The sequence below is a fragment of the Malaclemys terrapin genome, chromosome 16, assembly GCF_027887155.1.
Source record: "Malaclemys terrapin pileata isolate rMalTer1 chromosome 16, rMalTer1.hap1, whole genome shotgun sequence".
NCBI classification, from domain to species: Eukaryota; Metazoa; Chordata; order Testudines; family Emydidae; genus Malaclemys; species Malaclemys terrapin.
The window spans coordinates 3582912-3602910 of NC_071520.1; the positions used below are offsets into that span (position 1 = coordinate 3582912).

Sequence of the window (19999 nt, forward strand, 5' to 3'; positions counted from 1 at the left end):
CTTGGGGTCCCAGGGCACCACAGCCCCCTGGGGGGGGGGTCAGAGCCCCGTCTGCCTCCCAGCCATCTCACCAACCAGCTCCTGAAACTCTGTCTTCAGCGACCCCTCCCACCGCCTTTGTTCAGTTTCCCGGGCAAAGGTGTCACCTGGCCTCTAACCTCTTCCTGGGTTCTCATGTTACATGCTCAGGTATTCTCCCTCGGTCAGTCTCCCATCCCCCAATGCAGACTATCCTAGCCACATTCCCCTGTCAGCATTCAAAGACCGCAGTAAGAACAGTCCCAGTTCGTCACAGCGTGACAATGACAGGCGGGGGTGCTGCTGTGGGGACCCCTAAATTCTGCAGGACTGTCCCACTTAAATGACTGTCAATGGATGATGAGGGGATTGGGAAATATAAGGTTGGAGCATTAAAACCAGGAAGGGAAGAATCCTGTATGAGAAAAGTGCATGTAGTGTCCCTGAGTGGTGTAGCTGCCTGTCCTGTGAGACGGGGCTTATCAGGCAACGGCTGCCTGTTGCCCCCTGTAGGCGGGCAGGGAATACTGCGTCTTTTAGGCTGCAATGTCATAATATCCTTCAGGAAGTCAGAACGTGTCATGTCCTCGGTTCCAACGCCAACCCCAGGTTGTCCCAATACACTCTGAGTATTGCTGCCTGGATACCAGAGTTCCATACAAACTGTGAAGTAGATCATGGCCCGTGGGCCCCTCTCTCTTGCCCACCTGTTGGGGTGGGACACTGTTTCCTGTTCTGAGCCTTTCTCCCATGGGTGTGACACTGCTTTCTCCTTGTGTCTCACAGGTGAGCCATCACCCACCAGCTGCGGCCCATCATGTGTATTCCAAGCAAGGCTGGACTCTGTGGCAGGAAATCACAATTGCCAGCAAGTTCAGGGGCAAATACCTCTCTATCATGCCACTGGGTAAGTGACTGGCCCGGACGGTGAGTGTTAACTCCTGGGTGCGTTTGCTATGCTTGCGCACTACTCAGAATGTTTGGCCAATGCCCTGATCCCCTGAGGATCACATAAACCCTGTGGAGGGTCTGAACCGAGAGGCCAAATTGGACTGATCTCCCTTTGCAACATGTCTGCAGGGAGAGACACGGGCGCTGAAAACCACCAGTCAGGGGAAACCAGGCAGATCTGAGGGGTTGGAGGAGACACAGATGGTCCAGATTTGCGTGTTCTCTAGATGCAGGGAGGCAGGGCTGTCTTGTGGCTACCACTGGAGTCAGGGCTCCTAGACTCTTTTCCTGGCCCTGTCACTAACTGACTGGGACTTTGGGCAGTTCACTTAGGGTGGGATTTTCCAAAGCTGCTAAGAGCACAAGTCGTATCACTGCTGAGTCACGCAGGGACTTTTGGAAATCCCATCCTTAACACTCTCCCCATCTGCAACATGGAGGTGATGGTCCCAGCCCCACAGGGGAGAGGCAAGGCTTTGTCCAAAGCACTAGCTTGTGCCTTATTCAGTCCCTGCTTCCTACCAGACTCTAGCCAGTAGGGGGCAGCGATACACAAATGCTGTCCAGAACGCACAAAGCAGTTCTCAGGCTGTCAGTCCCTGGGGCGCTGCAGAGTTGGTGGGTGCCCGGCAGGGACTGTGGGATGATTGCGAGTCAGGCTGAAAGAGTCGGTGGTGCTGTTTGACGGCTTTGGGTACTGAAATGGTTCCTAGTGAATTTTTTTTTTCAGTTACAGAATTTCTCTCTACACCCTTTGGCCCTTTCTCGTTTCAGTGTGCGGAGCTGACTTGTTCTAGTCGGTGGGCATCTGGCTTCCTGCTGGCTTGTGAACTAGTCTCTCCTTAAATTATATTTAAGACACTTAACATGTCTAGCGATTTCCTCCCCCTTTTAGTTCAATGCAGTGAAGCTCTGGACCTGCAGTTTCCCTTACAAAGCATTCGCTCTGGGTCAGTATCAGACTTTCTGCACTGACTGTTCCCCTTGCATAGTGCTTTATCTCAGAGCTCTACCTACCACCTAGGCCAGGCCTAACAAGCATCATGGATGGACGTGGCTCCAGTTACCTGGTGGAAAGCTCTTGGCTGGGGTTCATGGAAATGTACAGGATCTGTAGGAGCCAGGTCCTATTTCTTACGACCGATGCAATAAACTTGGGTCCACTGTTCCTACACAGTGGGGGAGCCGTGTTAGTCTGGATCTGTAAAAAGCAACAGAGAATCCTGTGGCACCATGCATCCGACGCAGTGGGCATTCACCCATGAAAGCTTATACTCCAATACATCTGTTAGTCTTAAAGGTGCCACAGGACCCTCTGTTGTTCCTACACAGGCAGGAATGGTGGGTTATTCAGCTCTCTTAGCAGTGAAGAAGTGCTGCCTTGCAGTTAAAGGAAGAAGCCCAGGCAGGGGTTCGGTGGCTGCTGGCACGGGCTCAGTAGGGAGCAGCTAAGTATATTTGCTCCATGCTTCTGAGTCTCCTTGTCCTTGATTCGGGCCCTTTACCTTCAATGAAGATGCTACCTCCGCCGATGGGAGGCATTCTCCTGTTGGCATAGAGAATCCACCTCCCCAAGAGGCAGTAGCTAGGTCGACGGAGAATTCTAGCACTGTCTACGCTGGGCGTTCAGTCGCTTTAACAGCGTCACTCAGCGGTGTGGATTTCTCACACCCCTGAGCAACATAGTTATACTGACCTAATTTCCCAGTGTAGACCAGGCCTGACGCTAGCCTGTGAGGACTGGCCTGCGGGGTGCTGGTGCAGCCATGCTGCTCCTCCACGATGCCTGTGAGTGTATGGCAGCGCCCCAGATTCAGCCTGCTCCGGAACACGGCGGGTCGGATATCTTGCCCCAGTGACTTGCCGAGGGAATTTCCCTGGAACCAGACAGGAGGAGGAATTTTGCAACTGTCTCCCAAGCCGTGGGCAGAGGAAACCGCTGTGCTCCCCCCCCACACACATTGACGAGAGGCTCCCTCATGCTTCACAAATCCAAGCCCACATGGGGTATGCCCAGACGGCAGTGAGAGGTGTGACTGCAGCAGGTGGAGACATGCCCAAGCTAACTTTGATCTAGCTCCCGCCAGTACCAATGCAACAGGACGGGCTGGCTGCTCGAGAACCTGCCCTGGGTTCTGGGCTGTACTGCCTGTGCTGCCGCCCGTGCGGTCGCAGCGTCACTGCTATTGTTATACGTTGGCATAGATGACTCGTGCCTCCAAATACTGGGGGGGGGGCACATCACCGCCCCACGTGTCTCCTCTGCTCAGCGACACCCACACACACACCCTGTGCCCAGCCCAGGGCCACCGTGCTCTCCCTGCCCTACGTGAGTTACGGGGCGGGGGGCTCTGTCCTGTTTGGCTGCTCTCCCTGGCAGCTGGGCCCAGGTGGGGAGCGGGAGGGAGCAGCCTCTCACACAGATGAAGTCGGCACTCCCAGGTGGCTGCCTGAGAGAGCCCAGCTGGGGAGGCAGCAGTTGCCCTGCCCCCTCTGCTCCCTGCCTGGGCCTGGCTGCCGGGGACGGGGGCCAAGCGAGCCGGAAACGTGCTGGGGGGAAGAGGGGACTCCAGCTCGCTCAGCCCCAGGTCCCAGCAGCCAGGCCTGGACGGGAGGCAGAGGGGACGGGGTGGGACCTGCCCCAGCCGGGCTCTCGCAGGCAGCCGCCGCGCTGCACAGAGCAGCGATCCGGAACAGCTGGCATGAGAAGTGACTGGTCCTGTCCCTTCCGTTCCCCACCTGGGCCCAGCTGCCAGGGACAGGGGCTCAGCCTGCAGGAGGGCAGACATAGTGGGAGAAGGACAGAGCCCTTCTTCCACCCCCCGCAGGTGAAGCAAAACTGAAGTACACCTATGTACGCTGGGCTCGGGCAGAGCTCTCCCCACTCCCAACAAGCCAGTGGCCTGTGCAGACTTCCCTCCTCCACCCCCACCACCTTGACCCCATACGGAGCTTCACCTTTCGATGGTTCCTTTTTAAATACAAGTTCAGCATGGGGACAGCTGGAGGGCTCAAGGGAAGAGGTTTCACCCCATGGACTGCGCTGCCTGGTCTGCCACAAAGCGCTATTTCCCCAGGGGGCAGGCGGAGCTGTGACTGGCCAGCCTGCCCCATGTTCCCAGCGGGGCACCGGCCACACTGCTGGCCCCTGTCCTGAGCGTGCTGATAAAAGCAGCAGACCAAGCCGGGGCCGTGCTGGCCTGCTCCCATCAGGAGCACAGTGCGGCGAGGGGAGGGAAGAGTTCACATCTGCCAAGTGGGAAAAGCCTTAAGCCAGGAAACATCGTTCAGCTTTTCAGCTCCTAGCAGGGGGCTTGGGAGCATCAGCGAGTTGCATGAGAAGGGCTGGTGTCCCTTTAAGAAAAATGCCGATGTCTTCCCAGTGCGAGACCATGTCTACAGTAGGGAACTTACAGCAGCACCACTGGCGCGATGCAGCGGTGTTGCTGTACGATTGCTCGTGTAGCCGCTCTCCCATCGACACGATAAAACCACCGAAATGAGTGACGGTCGCTGTGTCTACCGGAGAAGTTCTCCCGCCGATATAGCGCTGTGCACATGGGCGCTTATGCCAGTGAAACTTGCGTTGCTCAGAGGGGTGTTTTTTCCAGGGCCGGCTCCAGGCACCAGCCTGGCAAGCAGGTGCTTGGGGCGGCCACGCCGGGGAGGGTCGGCACATCCAGCTGTTCGGCGGCAATTCGGCGGACAGTCCCTCACTCCGGCTCGGAGTGAAGGACCTCCTGCCGAATTGCCGCCACAGATCACGATCGCGGCTTTTTTTTTTTTTCTTTTTTGGCTGCTTGGGGCGGCCAAAACCCTGGAGCCGGCCCTGGTTTTTTCACACCCTGAGTGACCTACGTTTTGCCGTAGTCTGGTGTCTTCGTGGTGCTGCTCCAGGATCGCACAGTATCTGACTGTCCCCCAGCGTGGGACTGACTCCCTCACCTCAAAGCAAAGGGCTCTCTCCCTCTGCCTCCACAGGTGCCATCCATCTAGAATTTCACTCCAGCGGGAACCACTACGTCTGGAGGAAGGTCACCTCCACCGTTCACAACATCATTGTGGGCAAGCTCTGGATCGACCAGGTCAGTGGCGAGCGGGGCAAGGATCCTGCTCCAGAGAAGGGGGGCTGGCTTCTGGAGGGGGCAGTGAAAGGATCCCAGCAGCTTACTGTTGGGAGAGACTTCCCCTCATCCAGTATGGCCCCCGCACCTCCTCAAAACCTTTCGAGAAGGAAGATCTATCCCACCAGCTGCAGCAGGCACATGGGGAGGCCCCTCTGTCAGGTCCCCCTTGGGGCTCCCCTGGGGTTAAGGGTGGCAGAACTGGCATCCATGGGTAGCCCCCTTCTGCCCCCCGGAACTGGCCCTGGCCTTTCTGCCCAGGCTGGCACTGATGCTCCCAGTCCAGCACTGGTTTTCCCTCTCCCTGTCACGCCAGCCCCAGTGGACTGGTACAGAGCTGCTAGGCTGGCTTCTATCATCGACACCCACTGGGAGCCCGGTGTGTTCGCTGGCACTAGGCTAAAGTGCCCGGGTTTGGGAGACAAACATTGCTGCTGACGATGCTGTGTGCATGTGAACAACCTGAAACTAACTCCTGATTTGTCTCTTTGCAAACCCTCTCTCTGCCTGTGATTTGGGGACTTTTCTCTAGTCTGGTGACATAGAGATTGTGAACCACAAGTCAAAAGATAAATGCCAGCTGAAATTTACACCCTACAGCTATTTCTCCAGAGATGTCCCCCGAAAGGTACGTATCCAGAAAAAACCCAACTCGGTTAAACAGCCTCACGCGTGGCAGAGGCATTGATTCTTCCCTCCGGGCAGTGCCGGTTGCCAACGGGATGGGATAGCTGTTGGTTGTGGACAGCCACTACCTGGGGCAGCAAGAGTCCAGCAACCCTAAAATAAAGTTGATGATTATTTCCTTGAAACTGTGCTGGCGCCCCCTAGTGGCCAGCTGCCTGCACCGCGTGGAATGTGATAGCTCATATTTACCTCTATTCTAGCGTTCCCAAGGCTAGATAGAATATAGCATTCACGTCCCTACCTGCCATGTTAAACGGGTCCATCTGGCTCCTCCAGCGTTTGAGACCCAGGAAGGGGGAGACGAAGCTGGACGGCAGAATGAAGGAGACGGGTTGGGTCTGGGATGAGCCCCAGCATGAGGTGGGGGGAGCTGGGTGTTCCCTGTGCATGACTCTACTAGGCCTCAGTGCTGCTGTACCAGAACCAGGCCCCGGTGCTTACCATGGGCAGCCAGCAGGGTGCTGTGGGCACCACTTTTGTCTCTGCCCTCTGGATGTTTGCAAGCTCCACCATCGTAAGCCCATGTGATTTTCTTCCCCCGGTGCCAGGTGACGGGCGTGGTGATGGACGCTGATGGGAAGGCGCATTACGTCATGTCTGGCACGTGGGACGAAAATATGGAGTGCTCCAAGATCGTGCAAAGCAGCCGTGGCAGCACCAGCTCGGAGGGCAAGCAAAAGACCGTCTACCAGACGCTGGCCCCAAAGGTCCTGTGGAAGAAATATCCTCTCCAGTGAGTCCTCCCTGCGGGCTTGCTGTGCTGTGGCCATGCTCTTCAACAGCTGCTGCGTTTCAGCCCAGAGGTGGCTGCAGTTCAGTGCTGGGCAAAGTGAGCTGAGAAATGGGAACTTACTCCTGCTCTGGCCAGAGCAGGATGCGGACCGAGAGGAACAGCCACGGGTAGTGCTGCCATGAGGCACATTTTGCTGCTTCTCTGAGGTTTGCTGCTAACTGCAGCATCTCCCACCCTTGAGTATATACCCAGGGTCCTGGGTGGGTGGGGCTAGCCCGCTCTGTGGCCAGTACGACCGCACCTTCAGCGCCGTTGTCCCTCGTTCTGGCTACATCAAGCCGTCTAGCGAGATCACAGCTGACTTGAGTATGTCTATACATGCTGCAATCACACCTCAGATGGCAGCGTAGACAGACCCTCAGTTGTAAACAGTGTTGGGGACTTTACAGGAGCATGGCTTAGAATGGGATAACGTGGCTGTCAACACTAAAGGGTGTTCTACAAAGCCATGTTACAAGCATGTTCCAGAACCATGTCTGGAGCTGGTTTCTAACATGGGTCTGAACAGCACGGCTCACTCCCTTTCCAGAACAGTCTCATGAGCTAACGTTGTTCCTGAAAGAATTGTGAAGAAATACTTAGCCCAGTTTGGAAAACGGCTTTGCTGACACGGTTAACCCATGTTCATGTAACTGCTTTCCATGCCAGCTTAGCAATCCGTGTGGCCCGGTTTCCACCCTACCGAGTCTCCGTACTACATTGCGTTGCCATGTTGGCTCGCTGCTGAGAGCTAATGCCAAAGTCCATTAGACCTGCGCATGCAGCTGCTGTCAAACATGTGGCACAAGCGGCAAAGCACTACCGCCCGCTTCTGGCTTGTCTCTGAAATTCTCCTGTTCTCTGGGATGACCCTTGCCAGCTTGGTTGTGGGGCAGCAGCACATGGGGGAAGTGTGTTTGGGAGTGACCTCTGCCCTCTTGACCTCCTGGCCAGTGGCACAGAGTGTAGGAGGATCCCATGACTCCTGTGGGAAGATCATGGAACAGCTTTGGTTGAACTGTTCTCTCATGTGAGGTACCTTAGGCATTTCCATTGGGGTGGTAGGAGGAAAGGCTCCCCAAAGGAAGAATTCTGCCACCTCACTGAGGACTCCCTGCACTCCAGGCAGGTAGTGTGGCCAGGTCTGGATCTAATAGTAGGAGATGCTTAGATACCTCAGTGATGGGGGGCCATGCAAGGAGATGGATGGATGGATGGATGGATGGAGACCCTTTGTATCTGGGTGGGTGGAAGAATCCACCCGCTAACCTGACCCCTTCTCCTCCAGGGAGAATGCCGAGAACATGTATTTCTTCTCTGACCTGGCCCTGACCCTGAACGAGCCTGAGGAAGGAGTGGCCCCCACAGACAGCAGGCTGAGGCCTGACCAGCGGCTCATGGAGAATGGCAAGTGGGATGAGGCCAACGTGGAGAAGCAGAGGCTGGAGGAGAAGCAAAGGGCCGTCCGTCGCAGGCGGGAGGCAGAAGCCGTGGAGGCCTTGGAGGAAGGTGAGTTTGACTGGGTTGAAGGGTTCAATAGATAACCAGGGGACTCAGGGAGGCTGCTGGTCCCAGGCCGTGGGAGCTGCAGCCAAAGGGAGGCAGCAAGTCAGTCAAGTGTCTCGAGTCCCAGAAGAACCATCCCTCAATCTGCCGGAACAGCACAGTCCCGAATTGGCAGAGGATTGGGTCAGGAGCCTGGTTGCTCTTTCCCATCTCTAGACACCTTTGAGGAGTTTAATGGAGTCAGCTGAGGGCTGGGACTCACGTGCCCAATGCAGGTTCTGTTTCAGACTTGCTGGGTGACTGTGGGCAAATCCTTTCCCCCCTGTGCCAGCTGGCCCCCCTGTAAAATAAGGACAGTGCTGCTTCCCTCCCTCCTGTGGCCCCCGGTAAAGTGATCTGAGATTCCAGGACCAGATGTGCTGTGTCATGATTGATGTGGCAGAGGAACTGGCCTTCAGCTGCAGTCATGCCCATCTCCTCTCCTCAGCTGGCTGGGCACAACCTCTGAGCCTTCCAGCTCTGACACTCCACCACGCGCGTCTTTGGGAGCCAGCCACAGCACCTGGAAGTTTACCAGCTCCCATGAGAGGCCTGGGCTCATGAATTCATACGGCTGGCTGGTCCTTCTGAGTGGCAGGAGTTCCAATAGCAATGGCCATCACATACAGCCCCCAGCTAAAACCTCTCCAGCGCATTATCCACGACCTACAACCTATCCTGGAAAATGATCCCTCACTCTCACAGACCTTGGGAGGCAGGCCAGTCCTTGCTTACAGACAACCCCCCAACCTGAAGCAAATACTCACCAGCAACTACACACCACACCACAGAAACACCAACCCAGGAACCTATCCCTGTAGCAAACCTCGTTGCCTACTCTGTCCCCATATCTACTCTGGCAACAGCATCAGAGGACCCAACCACATCAGCCACACCATCAGGGGCTCATTCACCTGCACATCCACTAATGTCATATATGCCATCATGTGCCAGCAATGCCCCTCTGCCATGTACATTGGCCAAACCGGACAGTCCCTCCGCAAAAGAATAAATGGACACAAATCGGACATCAGGAATGGTAACATACACAAGCCAGTAAGTGAACACTTCAATCTCCCTGGTCATTCTATCACAGATTTAAAAGTCACTGTCATTGAACAAAAAAACTTCAGAAACAGACTTCAAAGAGAAACAGCAGAACTAAAATTCATTTGCAAATTCAACACCATTAATCTGGGCTTGAATAGGGATTGGGAGTGGCTGGCTCACTACAGAAGCAGCTTTTCCTCTCCTGGAATTGACACCTCCTCATCTATTATTGGGAGTGGACTACATCCACCCTGATTGAATTGGCCTTGTCAACACTGGTTCGCCACTTGTGAAGTAACTCCCTGCTCTCCATGTGTCTGTATATAATGCCTGCATCTGTAGCTTTCACTCTATGCATCCGAAGAAGTGAGGTTTTTACTCACGAAAGCTTATGCCCAAATAAATCTGTTAGTCTTTAAGGTGCCACCAGACTCTTTGTTGTTCCAATAGCAATGGGTGACCCATGCATGGCTTGTTGGGCTGATTCTGAGCCCTATGTCCCTGTGCACTGCATTATGCTGACAGTACGGTGGGGAGCTGCCTGGCTTCCCTTCGAGACGTGCAACCAACCCTTGTGCTGTGCTCTCCACTCTCTACAGGCAAAGACTACGAAGGCTACATCCCGCTGTGGTTTGAGAGGAAGGTGGATCCCCTGACAGGGGAGCTGATCTGTGTTTACAAGGGTGGATACTGGGAAGCCAAGGAGAAACAGGACTGGGATCTGTGCCCTGATATCTTCTGAGCTGCTCCTCCCGCACCAGGCTGGCAGGCCACGGGATAGAAGGAGGAGGAGCACCTGGGATGCATTGGGCAGCGTCCTCTCTTTATGTCACAGCGCACAGAAACACACACAGAGTAAATAAATACAGAAATTTAAAAGAAAATAAATCAAAACAGGGATTCCAAACCTATTTTTTTATGCACTAATAAAATAGCATTCAGTGTTTTTTTAAAAGGTGGCGTTTTTTTAGCTACTAATTAGGAACAAAGACATGTTGACTCTGGTTCCTTTTTAGCCTAGCATATTTATTGCTGTCAGAAGTTGCTGCCTATATTTTTCGAAGCCTCAGCTTTATTAACTGAGACGACTTCCAAAGATGCACGCGTTGCGGGGATACGATGCACAGTCCTTGGAGCTCTTCCTTTTGACGTTTTTCCCCATTTGTGTATGGACTTCATTTTTAAAAAATCTGCTTCTAGTTCAGGTTCCTTTTTACAGACAAAAGCAACTCTCTGATCCCATTCATCTCCGAAACTCTAGGGAGAAGATGACTTTTCTAGGGACGGTAGATTAGGTGCTTATTCCTAGGTTCTTTCCATCGTTCCCAGCAGTGCCCGATGCTCCCACAGCTATGAATTAGGTTATTTCTGAAGGAATTTAGGTGACATTTTGGCGGATTGTTTGAGTGGATTTTTCCAATCTGCAATATTGAGTTGATATTTTTTAGACCCGTCTCTAACAAGATGCTTTTTTGGATCATGTTCGTTTGGGTTTTTCCCTGCAATTCTGTCTTAATGGGAAACAGTTCCTTACAGAGAGCAGACAAGAGGCGATCTGCCTAGGGAGACTTTTTAAACTTGCCCTCAGTCAGAGTAGAGTCAGCCTTCGTGGACTAGAGCCAAGACCCTTACTCAGCAGTTCATAGATACCATCAGTGCTTATCGGGATCCATACCCCACCCCAGCCCAGCACCTCGAGGCTCCTTCCCCCTCCATGTCTCGCAGTAGCAGTTGATGTTCCCAGCTCTCTACGCCTTCTTGCAACACTTTCCAGGCAGGGTTCAGGCTCTGAGCTGCCCTTCGGACACCAGGCACAAAGGTTGATGCCACCAGTAACTGTTGCATGGATGGTTCCCATCATATTGCAGTGTCAGTCCCCGTAAGGGACAGCTGGAGGTGCAGGGAACAGTGACGTTCATTTAGGCAAAGCAGTAGCGTGGTTCATGGCGAGCTCGGTGTGAGAGCCCGGAAGTGTAGTGGGAGGCTCTTGAACAAGCAGAAGGCTCCCCTACCCCTTTCCTTTCCCCCATTCCCTGGGGCTTCCTGCCATTTCCACCCCATCCTCCTCCTATCTCCGTGGGGTTCTTTCTCTTGCGCCCACCTCCAGTCTGGGGCTAGGGAGCGGAGCCTGGGGGGCTCAGCGGAGGAGCAGGAGGAGAGACGTAGTTATGTGGGATACAGCAAGAGGGGGGAGATGGCTGGCGGGATGCCCCCAGCTCCAGCACAAGGACCCGAGTGAGGCTGGCTTTGACTGGAGCTCTGTGTTGTGACTGGCTACAAGTCGCTGGAGCACAGGCACATGTGACTCGTGGATCCCAGTTCCCACTCCCTTGATGCCAGATCCAAGATCCCCAAATGCAGCTGGAGGGGTGCAGGATTCCAGCGTGACCCCCGTGACTATAATGGGTTGCTCCAGAGCCTGGCTCTGAGCACCAACCCCCAAACACCCATTAAATCATCCTGCAGTCCGAGGGGAGAGATGCCCAGGAGCTCTGCACACAGACCCCCCCTCTGGCCCCTGGGCAGTGTCCCACCTCTGGCATGACTGAGCCAAGCTGCTGAGCTCTGTCACAGGTGCCACGGGAAAAGCCCAGAGACTTTTGGGCAGAAGGGTGAGGGCAGCTGTTCCTGCACTGCAGAGGGTGCTTGGGGCTCGCACAGCTGCTGGGAATGGGGCACAACATTGCAATGGCCCAGTAGAAAGCTGAGCCCACTGTGGGCCACTGGACCCAGTCTGCCCTAGGGCCCTCCCTTGGTTCCCTGCAGGAAGGTGGCAGACAATGGTTTGCTTTCATGGCTGTGTGCAGGCACCAGTCCTGGATTGTCACTCACTGCTCCAGCTCACGTGCTTAGCCTAGCGGCCCCCTGTGCTGCAGGGCTTATTGAGATCCAGGCAGTGCTGCAGGCACTCCCCTCCCGCCCACCACAAGGCTGGACGAGCAGCAGGCTACCCTAGAACAGGGCCCATCCCTAGACTGTCGCTGCTGACTGGCAGCCAGAGAAACCGCTCTTCTGGGTGATCCGTCACATCCCTTGCCTGATGCTAAAATCCCTCCCTGGGCAGCGGGCGGCCGTGAACCCAACAGGCTTTGGCACATGGACTCACTCCCTTCCAGGCCCCTGGCTCTGGACCGCCCCCCATTGCAACAATCCCCTTCCATAGGGCTCCTGCTGGTGTCATTATTAAGAATGTCCCATCACTGAACATCTGCTGAGCCCTCACGGCAAACATTACGGCAAATACTGGGCCACATGCACCCCTTAGGCTGTGATGCCAGTGGAACTAGTGTCTGTCCTGAAACAGCTCAGCTCCTAGATCTCCTGCTTTCTGTACCTCCCTTTCCACCCCCAGTCGTGTGGGGACAGAGGCCCGTGCACTTCTGCTGCTTCCTCCCCACCAGAGCAGTCTCCTTGCTGGGATACTGAGTGCTCCGGAGATGCCCGGAAAGGATGAGCAAGCCCTGCAGGTGATAAATGAGCAGCAAGGGAAGGTGACTCGCTCACACATCCTGCTCTGGTATATACGTGTCTGGTGACTGAACTGCAGGGTACCCCGGGAGAGCTCTGTCTGCGCTGGCGTTTGGGAATGGGAGTCCGGATCTGTGCACTGATGAGACCTGCCGAGTATCCTGGGCTTGAGAAGGAGCCGCGTGTGAGCTCAGGAGGGCTAGAGGCAGGGTTCTGCCTTGTGTGCTTTCATTTCTGATGTCTTCTGCTCTGGCTTTCCACCATGTCACACCAACCACTCTGCTCGTGTGGCTCAAAGGCCAAGCTGGGGCAGCTGGGGCCAGCCCCCATCCACGGGGGAAGAAAATTAGCAATAATGAACTTCAAGGCACTGGTAACTGGAAAACCCAGACTGCACAAGGGACTCGTATGCAATCAGGTTCCGAAGACCATCAGTCTCCTGGCCAGCCCTCTTCTCATCCAGCACCCACAGACTGACTTACAACACATGTATGTATACAGTATATATACAACTTGTACAATGTAACATTAGTGATTGGCTATCAGTGTGGTAACACAGCTGATTTCCGTGTACCCTTTAATCTTTTATTTGCTTCTAATTTATATATAAATATATATAAAATTATTTTGCTTAAATTTATATGGTACATAATAGATGAAAAATAATGAAGACAGATATGGCTGTCTGAGGTTTTGTAGTACAACCTGTATGGTATATTTCAGCTTATCTTTCAGGTAGGCTTGTTCTAAAATGAGCAGGGAGAGAGAGGTTTAAGGTATTTGCTTAATTAGCTAAGTAACAATTGCTCCAAAGCCAAATGCTTTCACATTCAAAAGGTGTTAATTAGAAAAGATCATTCCCTTTTAGCAAACCAGGTGTTTCAGCTTTCTAAGGCCTGGGCTACACTACAGAGTTAGGTCGACATAAGGCAGCTTCCATCAACCGAACTCTGTGAGCGACTACACTAAAATATAGCCCCCATCGATGTAACTCGCCCATTACACCGACTTAATAACTCCACCGCTATGAGCAGGGCCGGATTAACTTTTTGTGGGCCTGGCGCCAAACGTATTTGTGCCCCCCCCCCCCCCCCCCCCCCCGGAATGAAGGGGCCAGGGGCAAGAGCACAACGGGCAGGATGGATTTGATTTAAATCACTAGTCAGGAAGACTCAATTTAATCATGGTTTTCTACATAAAAATGCATTCTTGCTGGTTGTTATAACCTTAATACATATTCTTCACAACTCCGAGACAGATGGAGGTTTCATTTTTAGAAGATACACACTATACATTTTTAAAGTGGTTTATTTTGAAAACTTTTCAGATGAGTTTTTCAGCTATATCAGAAAATGAATGATTGTTTGGTTATTTCATTTACCAAAGATAATTGAAGCAGATATGTATGCAGTCATTGGGAGGTGAACTATCTTCAGTTCAACAGATTAATCATTAATATTTGGAGGATTTTCTTGCCAGGCTGTATTAGGAGAACATCACCAGACAGATATTTAAATTGTTTTATTTAACTAAAACAACAACGTTAAGTATTCTGGATTTTTTTCTTCTACAGCAAACATAATATTTTAACAAAAAAGCATATGTCCCTCGCGTCTCACATTTACCTCCAGACTTCTTCTCCTTGTCCAGATCTATTCCGCCCCCAACAATCTTCTATTCATTGAACTTTTTGAAACTTTTCCCTTTTAAAGAGAGGTAAGGGATTGACTCTGTGTACACAAATTTGCAGAGGGACAATAGAGTTGAGGTCTGTTATTTCTCACCTCTATATATTATTTATTTATTTAAAAACTTTTTGCTGTTAACAAGTATGTTACCTCTGGAGACACAAATCCACGGTTTGAGAACTGCAAAACTAAGCATCTCTGATGGTATCTTCTAGACTGAGCACTGAGTCCCATTGGGTAGATAGAAAGATTAACCTAAATAATCTATACAGAAGCCCCTGGAACCCCATAAAATGGTGTCCCTAATCCATGAACTATTGGAACTCATTTACAAAACTTTTCTTAAACATGACATGAATATATTGTCTTATACTATAGAATTAGAATTTATAATCCCTATTCCATGATGAGCTATAATATTATTCATTAAAACTATCTTTAGATAGGTTTTCGCCTCAAAAATCCGATTTAAATTAAAAAAAATCCGATTTTTTCATTTTTTTTTAAGTCATTGATTTTTATCCCCCATGACAGTGGGGCAATGTGGGGGGAAGGATTGGTCCCCAGCTGGAGCGAGGCAGGAGCACAGCGGGGCATGGGGGCAGGGGAAGGATTGGTCCCCAGCTGGAGCGAGGCAGGGGCCAGAGGCCGGATCGGCGGGTAGCAATCGAACTACTGGGGATCGACTTATCGCGTCTAGTGAAGACGCAATAAAATAGATCCCTGATCGCTCTGCTGTCGACTCTGGAAATTCACCGTGGCAAGAGGTGGAAGCGGAGTCGACGGTGGCGCAGCAGCGGTCGACTCGCCGCCGTCCTCACAACCAGGTAAGTCGACCTAAAATATGCAACTTCAGCTACGCTATTCACGTAGCTGAAGTTGCGTATTTTAGGTCGACCCTCCCCCCATAGTGTAGACCTAGCCTCAGCTCGACTCCATGCCATAGTGGAGACAAGCCCTTCGGTCGACTTCATTTTGTAGTGTAAACTTGCCCTACAGGAAGGCTCTCAGTATTCCAGGCAGGTACCATGTTAGAAATTCAATGCTGTGTTCTCCTCTTCTCTACTTGCACAGCCTGGCCCTCGGTACCATGCACGACTTTCAGCCTGGCTGGCCGTGTGGTTTGCCTGTGGCCCAGGAAAGCAGGGGAATCGCTCCATTTTCTGAACTGTTGTGTTGATGACATTGAGCAGCTGGGATCCAGCCTGCTGGGCGACTATTGCATATTCCATCACCGAGGCATTTAGACCTAACTCCTTTTGAGACACACGTTATGTAACGGTGGGAGCATAGACGGTTCTCTGCTCCACAGCTCTTCACTCATGCCATTCTTTGTTTGGGTGACCAGACAGCTAATGTGAAAAATCAGGACAGGGGCAGGGGGTAATAGGAGCCTATATAAGAAAACCCCCAAAATCGGGACTGTCCCAATAAAACCGGGACATCTGGTCACCCTATAACAAAATTGCACATGGGGGCAGGGGGAGGGGGAGGTTCCGCTCAAGGTCTGATTCAGTTTCATAAAAGGGAGTAGAAATACTGCTCTTTAAAATGCCTTATTTTTCCTTGTGTATTTTGTCACAAGAAGTGTTAGCCCAGAGCTTGGAAAGGTGAGAGATTCCTCGGTCTGCCGTCCCTAAAGCAGGACCTGAGCGCTGTTGCAGCTAAACGAAGTGTAAAGAGAAAACAAGTGTTGGCACCTAAATGCCCAGCTTTGCTGGTCTCTGGGGCAGCCCTTAGTCCTTTCTGATCTACCTTCAGTAAATGCATTTGTGTAGACGCCTCATACACAGACACTACAGAATAGCAGAGCTAAACAGGGGACTATTGGGATACACCCAAAACACCCAGTCATTTTTAGGACAGCTAATTTTAAAAGCAAACTACTGCACTTGACAGTTCATTTAGTGACAACACTTAATCTGAGCACTGTCCTAGTCTTTCTATTTTCCCACCAGAGGATTTTAATGTCATTCTACTGTAAATGCTGTTGAACGTAATTCTTTGGAACAATATATTGTGTGATCTCTCCTCTCCTACACAGTAATAAAACTTGGATTCAGGAGTTTTAAAATGCATCATGCGCAAGTGTCGTCACTTACTCCACGGGGCTGCCCCTGGGGCTTGGGAAATGCTCTGTGTGAAGCTGGAGGCATGGGGGGCAGTGGGCACCCCCAGGGCAGTTGGAGATGAGCTTCTGGGGGGGCTCTGGGGATTACTGTGGGGATTGGGAGCTGATGAGAGTTTGAGGAGAATGTCACTGAAATAGCCAGGAACGTTGGATCCCCAGGTTTCTCTTTCAAGATAGGGGGTGTCTCAGCCATTGAAGGGATGTGCTGGGAGGTGGCACAGAGGTAGCAAGCCCCAGTGTAGCTGCACTGGCATGTACGTGGTGCCAGCCCTGGCAGACGGTTCCCTTGTGCTAATTCACCCAGGTCTTTCAGGGTAACCAGCTCCATTTTCCCTACACTGAACAACGACCATGTGCCGGGTTCAAGGAGCTTTGGGAGCCATTTGCTAAGTAGCAGGCTGCCTGGGCCCTCTGAATCCTGTCCTTGTTCCCATCATTTGCCCTGTCCTTCCTCCTTAAGTGGTGGTGAATGGGAAGTGGAGGGGGGCCCGGGCACTGGTGAGTGGGGCAGCAGGGCCAGGCAAAGGCCCCTGGGAGTCAGATGGGGCCAGGTGATGGCAAACGGGGGGGAGTCAGTGAGACAGTTTTCCTGGTTGCTGCCTGGGTTATGGAAGCGTTTGAGAGCCTTGATCTAGAGGCTGTTCCAACCACAGTTGGGGAGAGCTGCAGGCCTTTGCTGAGGGGTGCCAAGGCGTAGCTGGCCTGGGAGAGCCGGCGGGGATGGGGCCTCAGGAAGGAAAAGGCCACAGCTCTGCAGGGACCAGCCTTGACCAGCTTGGGCTGAACAAGTGCCTAGGACTCCAGCCCAGCCTGTATCCCTGCTGCAGTGCACCGCCTGCCCCCATGACAGGGCCTGAGACCCAGCAGGAGGATTTCCCAGACATCCAGTGACTCCGCCCCCTCTAGCAGCAGGGGCAGGGTGCCTTAGGGCTAAGGCTCTTGCCTGACATTATAGATCTGTCTCCCCTTTGCAGGCAGACAGCTCTGCTCTCTGCCCCCACCCCTGCTTCTCTCAGGAGCCCTCCTGGTGCCCTGCACCTCACCCTGGACTCCTGGCATTTCCCACTCCTGCCGCTGCACAACCCCACGAACTTGGCAGCTTAAGGCTGAGCCTCTGGGCTTTTCCTTAGCCTCTTAGGTCTCCAGTCTTAAGAGCCGCTGCCTCTGTGCAGTCGGCCAGGTCAGGTCCCATCTGGTGCCTGCTCCAGCCAAGGTCCTGCTTGGGCAGAGAGATAGGATTGGCCTCTCCCTCAGCACATGTGCTTTCTCTTCCACCTTGCAGGGTCCCACAGTCACAACTGCAATCGGAGTCCATGGGACCGAACTTTGCCATACGGGCTCCCCCCTGGATGTCTGGCTCTGCGGCCCCCTTCATTAACACTGTTGTTTTGAAGGTGTTTGCATGGCCACCGGGTGCCCTTCTTGAATGAGACATTGCATGTTAATCAGATTTTGTTAGTGCCTCCCCTCTAGTGCTTTTTGAATTACACCATTGGTACATTAAGTTCCTGCTTGTATTTATAATATAATATATGGAGATATGCCTATCTCATAGAGCTGGAAGGGACCTTGAAAGGTCATTGAGTCCAGCCCCCTGCCTTCACTAGCAGGACCAAGTACTGATTTTGCCCCAGATCCCCTCAAGGATTGAACTCACAACCCTGGGTTTAGCAGGCCAATGCTCAAACCACTGAGCTATCCCTCCCCCATTATTTGTAGTATTGGCCAACACATAATTAACAGTGGTATAACCAGAGGCCGCCGTTTAAAGAATAAGCTCAGATAAAATGCAGATAGACATGGCATCAGAATCTAGAGACAAGACAATCAAACAAGACTTCACCTTCAGACTTAACTGCATTTCCTGACTGAAGAGTGCCTGAGAAATTGCCAGCTCTACACTCCTTTCTCCCTTCGATTTTCTTCCTCTAGGACCTTACTTACCGGCCACTTCTCACAGTTTGGGGAAGTCCGCTTTTTTGACGTCCATTTGTCCTTATTCTGCGGCTCTCACTCCTTCCTTTCCTTGGAATCGAGAAATCTATCATTTCCTGATCACATTCACTTAAATTGTCTTCTACCTTCAGATTTACAACCAATTCCTCCTTGTTGGTCAGAGTCAGGTTTAAAATAGCTGTCCCCCTGGTGATTTCCTCCACTTGCTGAAACAAAGTGATCCTCAATACATTCCAAGAGCTTACTGGACATTTTGTGTTTTTTCATATTACTTTTCCAACAGATGTCTGGGTAGTTCAAGTCCCGCACCACGGCCAGGTCTTGTGTTTTGGATATTTGTTCTAGAAATGACTCATCCATCTCCCCTTCCTGATTTGATGGTCTATAGTAAACCCCCATCATATCACCCTATGGTCTCCCTTTTATCTTTACCCAGAGACTTTCAGCTGGTGTGCCTCTCACCTGCTCTGGACCTCGGAACACACGTATATATTCTTGATATATAATGCAACTCCTCCTCCCTTTTTACCCTGCCGGTCCTTCCTAAACGAGCTGTATCCCTCTATAGCAATATTCCAGACATGAAATTTATCCAAGCAAGCCTCTGTGACGCCAATTAAGTTATAATTTAGCTTATGGACTAGTACTTCCAGTTCTTCCTTATTTATTCCACATACTCCTTGCATTTGTGCATAAACATCTAAGATATTGAACAGATTTCCCCACTTGTTCCTCCGATGACCCTATTCTAATTTTCCATGTCCGACCCCCCCCCAACATCTCGCCCTCTGTTAAGGTCACCTTTTTTATGTTTATCTTTGGACTTTTGTCACATGCCCCCTTTGAACCTAGTGTAAAGCCCTCCTCACTAGGTTGGTGAAAATGCTCCTCCCCTCTTGGTCAGGTGGGTCGTCCTTCCTTACTCATCAGACCTGCTCACTGTGTGTATCAGAGTCAGATCTGCTGACTGGAGTGACAAAAATATTTTCCCTACGTTTTACTCCTTTTAGCAGAGCCCAGGGCTGGGAAAGAAGGAGACTAATTCTGCTGTGGCTCATGCATCAGCAACAGAACCTTTAACTAAGCACAGATCACAGCAGTGTTATTGCTGATGATGATGCCCAAACCAGAACGAGCCCAATGTGACTCTCTGACCTCAAGGCTGTTACTCAGGAAAAGTCTTTTTCCTCGTGAAACGAGCTTATTTGAGCCAATCAGTGAAGCAGCAGATATGAGCAGTGATCATGTCCCATTACCAACAGGAATTGTTTCAGGGAAATTCCATGGCTTGTTATACAGGAGGCCAGGCCCTTTCTGACCTTGGAATCGATGCCATTTTGCAGTTGCATCTGACAGCAGAACTGCACTTCGATGTTGTCACGGATCCACAGATGATGTGCTCTCGCACAGCTCTGGAACAGTCCCCGGGAGGGCCCCCCTCAGTGTGTCAACCCCCTTAGGGCACACTCTCTCGCCCCTTGGCTTCACCGCCTCCTGGGACCGAACTGTGGAGTCTTCAGCACCCCTGCTTCATGCCGTGAGCTCTCCTCAGCAAATCCACCTGGATTGGACACCCACAGGGAGCCATGCACCCTCAACTTCCTTAATC

General features: G+C 52.1%; 1 protein-coding gene across 1 annotated transcript in view; it reads left to right on the top strand.

Moving 5' to 3' along the window:
• Positions 1-13711, top strand: part of OSBP2 (oxysterol binding protein 2) — a 367014-nt gene extending 353303 nt beyond the window's left edge. Inside the window, exons 9-14 of the mRNA XM_054006309.1 lie at positions 805-925; positions 4951-5054; positions 5626-5721; positions 6329-6513; positions 7841-8061; positions 9747-13711. Coding sequence (XP_053862284.1) covers positions 805-925; positions 4951-5054; positions 5626-5721; positions 6329-6513; positions 7841-8061; positions 9747-9889 — 870 coding nt within the window. The 3' untranslated portion in view covers positions 9890-13711. The remainder of the gene's footprint in view (positions 1-804; positions 926-4950; positions 5055-5625; positions 5722-6328; positions 6514-7840; positions 8062-9746) is intronic.
• The last annotated feature ends 6288 nt before the right edge of the window (positions 13712-19999 follow it).